This window comes from Orycteropus afer, unplaced genomic scaffold (genome assembly GCF_000298275.1).
Source record: "Orycteropus afer afer isolate SDZICR_OR568_19922 unplaced genomic scaffold, OryAfe1.0 scaffold00018, whole genome shotgun sequence".
Taxonomy (NCBI): domain Eukaryota; kingdom Metazoa; phylum Chordata; class Mammalia; order Tubulidentata; family Orycteropodidae; genus Orycteropus; species Orycteropus afer.
In genome coordinates this window covers 6,671,266-6,680,113 of record NW_006921605.1, presented here as the reverse complement: position 1 = coordinate 6,680,113, position 8,848 = coordinate 6,671,266, and the positions used below count along the sequence as shown (strand labels likewise).

Below are 8,848 nucleotides of genomic sequence, written 5' to 3'. Positions count from 1 at the left end.
GTTTTCCATACGGCAGTTCATACACATTTTGTTTCATGACATTGACTGCACTTCCCCACAATGTAACAGCTCTCTTCCCACTTCCTCCCTGTAGTTCTCTGTCCTTCTTTCCCAAGCATTCCTGCCCCCTGAGCCATCTCCCTGTGCAAACACTGCCCTTCTGTTCTCCCATGATTGATGTTTTAAGGAGTGTATCTACCTGACGTAAATGTTCACTGTAAACGTTCTGTTGTTTGGCTAGAAGCCATGGGAGTGAGTTCAATTCCAGACCTGAAGAGTAACTAGGGGCTATAGTCTCAGGGATCTCACCAGGCTCTATTAGACTCATAAACCTGGTCGTCTTTATGATTTTGAGTTTTGTTTTATGTGTGTGTGTGTGTATGTTTTTTAACCTGTCTAGCAATTTTCCCTCCCCTCTCCCCCAATCCCTGGTAACCAACAAAGAAAGTACAAGGACTATTTATTATGCCTGCCCCCCTCCAAAAAAGAACCCAAAATCATTCAAGGAAACGTTTTAATAATGTGAAAAATGTTTGTTAAATTGAGTAAAAGATGGAAAAAATAAAATCGTTTATAGAACTCTTGTCACAAGGCTGTGTAAAAAAGAAAAGGAAAGAAAACAGGACTAAATATACCAAAATATCTGAAAAAAAAGAACAGGGAAAGAGAAAGGGAGGGAGTCAGGATGTGAACCATCTGCTTTCTCTAGGCCTCTTGTGCAGCTCAGCTCCCCAGCACTGCCTGTTCCTCTGGTCCACATGGTGTATCCTCTAAGGCCCAGGCAGTCCATGGACTGGGCTCTGCTTGGGGCAAGGACTTCCCATTTTACTCCCTTCTGAGTCCCCATCTCCTTCAAAAAGGCCAGAAAAGTGAACTGTAGATGTCTAGGTCAACTGGGGTAACAGAGTTCAGAAGGTAACGTTCTGCATCCTAGTTGTTGAATATACCACCTGGGGTCTTCAAAGCTGCTATTGGCCATCTAAGATATAACTACTGATCTTGTCCTGCCCGGAGCACAGGAGAATGAAGAAAACCAAAGACTCAAGGAAGTAATTAGTCCAAAGGGCCAACGGCCCACACGAACCACAGCCTCCTCTGACCTGAGACCAGAAGAACTAGATGGTGCCCAGCTCCCACTACCCACCACTCTGACCAGGACCACAATACAAAGTTACGGTTAGAGTAGGTAAAAACTGTACAACAAAATTCAAATGTATCAAAAAGACCAGATTACTGGCCTGGCAGAGACTGGAGGAACCCCTGAGACTACTGCCCTAAGACAACCTCCTAACTTGAAACTGAAGCTTCTCCAGGAACAGTCTTTTCAACCCAACAATAGACTGGCCTGTAAACTAATGATAACACTACTCTCAGGAGTGTGCTCCTTAGACAATCAACTATAAGGGACCAAAAGGGGAACATCTCCCTGAAAGTAAAGAGGAGAAGGTAGTGGGGGTAGGGGAACCCGACAAATGGAAACAGGAACCCAGGGAGGAAACGGGGAGAGAGCTGACACACTGCATGGACCACGGCCGATGTCACAGACATCTGTGCACAAATTACTGAACGGAAAACGAATTTGCCATGTAAACTTTCACCTAAAGCAAGATGTTGCTGTTGTTGTTATTTGCCACTGAGTCGGCCCTGACTCATAGCAACCCCTCCTTGGGTTTTTGAGGCAGTATCACTATGGAAGTAGGATTGCCCAACCTTCCTTCCGAGGAGTGGCTGGTGGGTTTGAACCGCCAGCCTTCTGGTTAGCAGTCAAGTGCCTTAGGCACTATGCTACCAGAGCTCCTAAAGCAAGATAAGATGTTAAAAAAAAGTGAACTCTGGAGTTTAGCTCAGCTTCTGTTTGGGGCAGTGCAAACCTGCTGGCAGCGCTGCGGAAGAAAGCCCTGGTGACCTCTTTCTGTAAAGTTTACCGCCAAGAAAGGCCCCTGGAGCAGCTCCACACTGACATAGGGGGCACTGAGAGTCAGAACTGATTTGACAGTAATGGGTTTGTTTTTTTTCCAGTTTGAGGGCTCCCTCTGCCTCTCTTTCCAAGTGGCTCAGCCTGATCCTAACTAAACCAGTAAACAAATACTTTCTTTTAGAAGGATCAGCACAAAGCTGGTTCCTATGAGGCTGAGGTAAAGATGTCCCAAACGTCCAACTTCCCCAAACTGCTGTACCACTCCACCATCTCTGACATCCACCAGGCCCCCTCCTCTCAGTACTCCCCCCCTTACAGTTCTGAAACTCACTGCAATGTCTCAGAACCCATCAACTGTACTCACAGTTAAGTGGTCTATTAGGGAAGTAATAGGGTGTAACTTGGGACGGGACCAACTTGGAAATTACAGGAACAACTCAGGACGCAGTTCCTCGATTAGGGCAGCTGCTTCTCGCCCCCTGCCACCCGGCCCAGCTGGGGACTTCTCAAGCAAGTGCGCTCCATGAGTCAGCAAACCTACTGCAGCTGGCAGCTGCCACTGTCGCTCCTGTTATAGCTCCTCCCTCTCTCTCTGTCTCCCTTTAAGCCTAGTGGGATGGCAGAACTGACCAATCCCCTGTCAGGTTCCACATACCTTATTTACATGCTCCACCCACACAGGGGCGCCAAGCACCTTATTTACATCATTAGCAAGCTATCCAATCCCTTTGGTGGACCACAAGCACCTCATTTGCATAGACTCACAGTCACTTGGTAGCAGTTACAAAGACTACGGTTTGTTGTCGTTTTTGTTGTCAGGTGCTGTCAAGTCAGCTCTGACTCACAGCAACCCTGTGTACAAGACAACAAAACACTGCCCAGTCCTGTGCCAGCCTCACAATCCCTGCTGTACCTGAGCCCATGATTGTAGGCGCTGTGTCAATCCATCTTGTTGAGGGCTGTCCTCTTTTTTGCTGACCCTCCACTTTACCAAGGATGATATCCTTCTCCAGGGAATGGTTCCTTCTGATAACATACCAAAGTAGCTGAGACGAAGTCTGCTCATTTTCACTTCCAAGGCACATTCAGCTGCATTTCTTCCAGAACAGGTTTGTTCATTCTTCTGGAAGCCCATGGAACTTTTAGCACTCTTCGCCAACACCACAACTCAAGAGCATCAACTCTTCTTTGGTCTTCCTTATCCATTGTCCAGCTTTCAATGCCTATGAGGCAACTGAATATACCACGGCTTGAGTTAGGCACATCTTAGTCTTCAAAGTGACATCTTTGCTCTTCAGCACTTTAAAGAGGTCTTCTGCAGATCGGCCCAGTGCAAACAGACCAAGTCTTGAAGGGATCCATTAAGTAAGTCCCTGCACCACAGTCTTTGGTCTAGCCATTGGTCCTAGTACAGCTGTGCCCTTGGTCCTCAGGCCAGGAGCTGGGACAGCTCTTGGGCACACAGGCTTGAGGGTACGTGTGCCCAGCCCACAGCGCCATCCTGTGGCTTCCTGGGGTTGGGTAAGGGCATCTCAGCTGAGCCCTGAGGTATTTTCCTGGGAGCCTGGAAGAAGCCTGGCCCCAGGCCGATGGCACAGGGTAAGGGTCCTACCCTCGAGGAGCCAGAAGACGGGGCGGAGGGGCCGGGTGAAGACGGCATGGAAGGTGTGCAGTGGCTGGGCCTGCGGCTCCAGGATGTAGAAGGTGACACAGCCTGAGGCCACATCCAAATCCACACCCAAGAGCCGTCCAGACACTGCCGGCAGGCGCCGGGCCTCCCCGTCGTGCCAGGCCTGGGTGCGGTCCTCCTGAACACAGAGCCCCCAGGAGCAGGGCCCACGGCCGATGTTGTCTGTGTGGGTCCCCAGCTTGCGCCGTGCCAGCTCCGGGTAGGCGATGCCCAGTGTCACTGAGTGGTTGGAGGTGCGTACCTCCCAGTAGTGCCGCCCGGCCCGGAAGCTCTGAGCACACTGCACCTGCCACAGCTCAAAGCTGCTCGGGCTGGTCTGGTCCCAGGGCCGGCGGCGGTGCTTCACCTGCTGGTTCTGGCGGGACAGGTGGAGGTGGCGGTTGGCACTGTCTGGGTCAAAGGTCAAGTTACGGTAATCTGTGGGAGAGACGGATGGAGGTGAGTAGGCATGGGTGCCTGTGCACAGCCAGTCACAGTGGGGACAGGGCTGCCATTTACGAAGCGCTACACAGCCACCAGGCACATGGCATGCTAAGCACTGGACTCCGTGCAGCACTGAATCTGCACTGTGACCTCGGGGGAAGAATCTTATACATCCAAAACAGGCGTGCAAGGGGTGAGACCAGACCAGACAGGGGCCACAGAACAGAGCTCTTGGACAGACATAGTCACAGCACATGCAACATTCATGTATTCACACATGCACGTGCACACGTGCTCACAATGCACGTATCTGCATGAAAACACACATGCACACAACACACTGCAGATGTGCTCACATGCACGCACATGCTCTCCTTGCACAATGCACACACATGCATATGCACAAATGTACACACATGCAAACATGTGCACACAATACACTGCACATGTGCTCACATGTCTGCGTGCACAGATATGCATACACATGTGTACATACTGCGTGTGTATGCATGTGAACACACGCACACACAACGCAATGTGCATGCAAGCACATGCACATACGCACAGACATGTGCACACACGTTTCTCGCACAATGCATGTGTGTGCACATGTGCCTGCAGTCACTGACACACAATGCACACGTTGCACACTCATGAGACCTCCTTACTCTGCCAGAGTTCTCTCCTCAGTGGACACATCAGACTTGGGACTGGTGCCAGGGGACCTGGGTCCTCTAAAGGACAAAGCAGCATTAGGGGATGGATGGGGATGGGAGGTCACAGAGAGGACGGGCCCTGACCCCACTCTCACCCCCAGCAGGAGGGACAACCAGGCCCGGAGGGGCAGGGACGGGATCTTGGTCGCCTTACCCCTGGGGCCCACGTCAGCAGGCTCAGCCGGCACCCCAGGGCAGTCCCCCTCCTCCAGCAGGAGGCCACCCAGCTGGCTCAGCGTCTCCTTCAGGCCTCGCAGCTGCTGCTCTTCATCCCACTGCGGAGGGGTCAGGGGCCCAAGAGGCTCTGGGGACACCAGGAGCTGTGACTCCTGAACCCCAGGAACAGCTGCAGTCAACCTGGGTGCCAGGGGCAGGATGCCACTCCCCACGCACCACCCTGAGGCCACTACCTGAAGAAAGGTCCTGTCGTCCGGCTGTCCCAGGAGGTCCCGGACCCCACAGTCATGGCGCGCCAGAGCCTCCAGGTGGTCCCGCAGACGCCGTTCCCTGTCCCGGGCCTCGGCCAGCGCCTGTGCTTTGGCTGCCTCAATGCCCCTCAGCGCCAAGGCCCGCCGCATCTCCAGGGCCTGCAGGAGGCAGCTGAACTTGCCGGAGACCATGGAGGCCAGGGTGCAGGCCGAGCTCTGGGGGGCACAGGAAGAGCCTGGGTAGGCAGGGCCAGGGCTGCACGCTGGGCTAGGGTCTAAGATGTAGGCAACCTGGGCCATGGAACCTCTTCTTCAGCCAGCTTCCTGCTCAGCCCTCACTCCCTCCCGCCAGGGGGCATTTTCAAGGTGGTTCACATGCACTGCCCTGGGGCCCGCCGCCTGAAGGGCACGGTGTGCAGATGTGGCGGGCAAACCGCACACAGGCCCCGTACCTGGATCTGGCTGCTTTGCTGCTGCAGCTCCCGTAGCTGGCCCTCGGCCTGGGCAGCCTGCTGTGCGGTCACCTCCAACGCGGCTCTCAGCTGGGCCTGCAGTGCCCACCCGGGGACGTGAGGAGAGAGAGGCCGTATCGGCCCACAGTCCCCCTCAGCCAGTCAACAAATACTAGTAGATGCAGGTGCCCCCTGCTCCTGCCAACCCAGGCGAGGCCAAGAGCGCCAGTGCAACCTGGGAGAAGACTGGATTCCCGGCCCCACTTCTGCCTCCCGTGGGCTGAGCTCCCTGGGGCAGGTCCTCCACTCTCAGGGCTGAAACTGCTCCGGCGAAGGGCACCCAGCCTCTGAGCTGTGCCCGCCCTGACGGCTTTCTGTCCTCCTCTAATTCAGTGTCATCAGCGTGGGGCACATCGACCACATTCTCCCCTGTAACCCTGCAACCAGCGAGTACTCCACCTACTCCTGTTTCCAGCCCATCTCGCCCAAGTTCCTGCTGGCCCCTGTGCAGTGACCTACCATTCCTAGAACTTCTCTACCCTCTACAAACTAACGACATAGCCCTGGTGGTGCAATGGTTAAGTGTCCACCTGCTAACCAAAGGTTAGCGGTTCGAACCCATCAGGCCCTCCACTAGATAAAGATGAGGCAGTCTGCATCTGTGAAGATTTACAGCCTTGGAAACCCTATGGGGCAGTTCTACTCTGTCCTATAGGGTCTCTATGAGTTGGAGCCGACCCGATGGCAGTGGGTTTGGTTTTCTTAATATGCTAATGACCCCACATTTGTAGCCCCAGCTCAGACCTTCTCTGAGCTCTAGATTCAAATACCTGCAACCCCTTGTCTGTACCCCAGGCACCTCCAGCCACAACCCGTCCCCACACTTCTGCTCTTCACCCACTCTTCTCACACACACAGCACAGAACCTGGAACCTGGGGCTCGCTGGTCCGCCCTCTCAGCCCCTCAGGTCCGGTCCATCCTGTTTGCATCACCTCTACAAGGCACTGTGAATCCCACTCTGTTTTTCTATCCCTGCTTGGTCACCCTGGTACCAGACAGCCTGTCTCCCTGCGTTCCTGCCACGGACGCCAACCTCACCTGGGGTCTCATCTCCGCCTGGCTGTCCGTGTTCCACACACCCGTCTGTGTGATTGATCAGTCAAACCTGAATCGGACCTCTGGCTGCTCTGCCTACAGCCTGTGGTGGCTTCCACTCCCCTCAGACCCAGATGCTGCAGTCACCGCAGAACTCCTGGTGGCCTGACCCCTGCTGACCCCAAGGGCCTCTGCTGCCTCCATCAGCCACTCTCGCGTCTCACGGATCTGCCTCCAGTGAGCAACGAGCCTGCACATTTTCCTCGCAGAAGCCTGGAGCATTCTCTGCCCTGAATACTCTTTCCTGGTCCTGTTCCTGGTGATGCTTCCTGAGCCTCAGGCGTCAGCTCAAAGTACCCCACTCCTTCCTCTAGGCTCCCTAAGTAAAATCCAGCGTGCTCTGCACGGCAGCTTGCAGGACAGGGATCCCTCTGCACAGTCTGTGATAATACGTGTATGTCTTTACTGCAGTTTTGTTCGCTCGCGTAGGTAGATTGTAAGCCTCTCCAGGGTACGGACCCCTTGAGTCAGTTACCAGTACGTGGCCCTTGCATACGTAGTAGGTGCTCACTGAACGGCTATTGGCTGAATGTTTACTGAGCACCGGCTCTAGCGGCCGCGACACGACACTTCCCGAGCCCCTGGACGGCCCTGGCCCCTCTGCTCCCTGTCACTCTGGCGCCTTCAACGCCACCTGCCGCCCCTCCCGCCCCGCGGCAGCGGCGTCACCTCGCGCTCGCGGCGCTCCACGTCCAGCAGCGTCCGCTCATGGAGTCGACACTCGAGCACGGTGCACGCGCTGCACACGCAGCGGCCCTCGGAGCGGCAGAAGAGCTCGAGCGGCCGGCCGTGGCGAGGGCAGCTGGCGGCGGGCCCGGCCTCGGCTCGGGGCTTCGGCTCGGCTCCGGGTTCGGGGCCCCGCTGGGCGGCGTGCACCATCTCCACCACGCCGCTGAGCGCCACGTTGCGGCGCAGCGCGGCGCCGTCGGGGAAGAGCTCGCGGCACTCAGGGCACTCGCGCCCGCAGCGCGCCAGCCAGTCCCCGATGCAGGCCCCGCAGAAATTGTGGCCGCAGGGCAGCGTGGCCGGGTCGCGGTAGAGCCCCAGGCAGATGGCGCAGGTCAGCTTCTCCTCGAGCTGCCTCGCTGCCATGGCGGCTGCAGGCGGCCCGGGAAGTGCAGCTCCCGGCTCTTAAAGGGGCCGCGAGCGGCGTCTGGGGAGGAGCCTGGGTGCCGGTTAGGGCGGGTCTGCGATGACCCGCCCGCCAGCAGCTGCCACTCGGGTGCCCTGCCCGCCTGGGCGGCTGCCACGTGCTCTAGGCCGACCGGGTGTTGAGGTCGGTCTCCTGATCCGTCTTGGCATCTCCGCCCACTTGGTGGACGTTCCGGTCTGGCTCCTGGGCCCGACAGCCAGCCATCTCCGGGGGGCAGAGCCTCTAGGAGCCCAGGCTTGGGATCCCGCTGGACTCGTGGCCTCCTCCTAGCTGCTCATCTGTAAGGGGGATAATAGCACCCACTCCCACGGTTTGGGAGATAAAGTGAAACTGGTAAGAACTCGGGGCACACAGTAGGTGCTCAGTAAACGCCCCCTCCTCAGGAGCACTGCCGCCGACTTTTACCTGGGCTGGGTTTTAGGCACTTGCCAAGGCTTAAGTGTCTCCCTTCCCAGAATTGTGCCTGATTTTTATTCTTTTAAACAGTGAGATGGCAATTTCTGGTCACTAAGACAGAGACCTCATGTCTCTTTGATACCCAAAGCCACTTTACACTTCAGTCCAAGTCCCCTAGCTGTGGGCCCTCTGCCAGGAGAGATTTTTTTTGGGGGGGGCAAGCTGAGCCCCACATTGTAGAGGAGCACCTTGCAGCTGACCCCTTGCCCACAGTCTTCCTGAGTGGCGTGTTGGGCCAGGTGACAGTTCTGAGCCTGAACAGAACCATTACTGTCAGGCTGATGGGTCTACTCAGCCAGGCAGACAGTCTCCCTACCATGTCGTGGGATGTGAAGTTGACTTTTCTGGGAAAGGTACATGGACCTCGACTGGACTTAGGCACCTTTTTCCTTTAGAGAAAACAAATCCTGACTGTGCAGGGAGTTGGCCCACAGGGCCCTGGAATTTGCTGTTCCC

The 8,848-nt window shown here is 55.8% G+C and overlaps 1 protein-coding gene across 1 annotated transcript in view; it reads right to left on the bottom strand.

Moving 5' to 3' along the window:
• TRIM47 (tripartite motif containing 47) overlaps nt 1-7,875 on the bottom strand; it is a 29,781-nt gene extending 21,906 nt beyond the window's left edge. The window contains exons 1-2 of the mRNA XM_007959863.1: nt 7,756-7,875; nt 5,877-5,907 (exon numbers count right to left, since the gene is read on the bottom strand). Of these exons, the coding sequence (XP_007958054.1) occupies nt 5,877-5,907; nt 7,756-7,875 (151 nt within the window). The remainder of the gene's footprint in view (nt 1-5,876; nt 5,908-7,755) is intronic.
• Between the last annotated feature and the right edge of the window lie 973 nt (nt 7,876-8,848).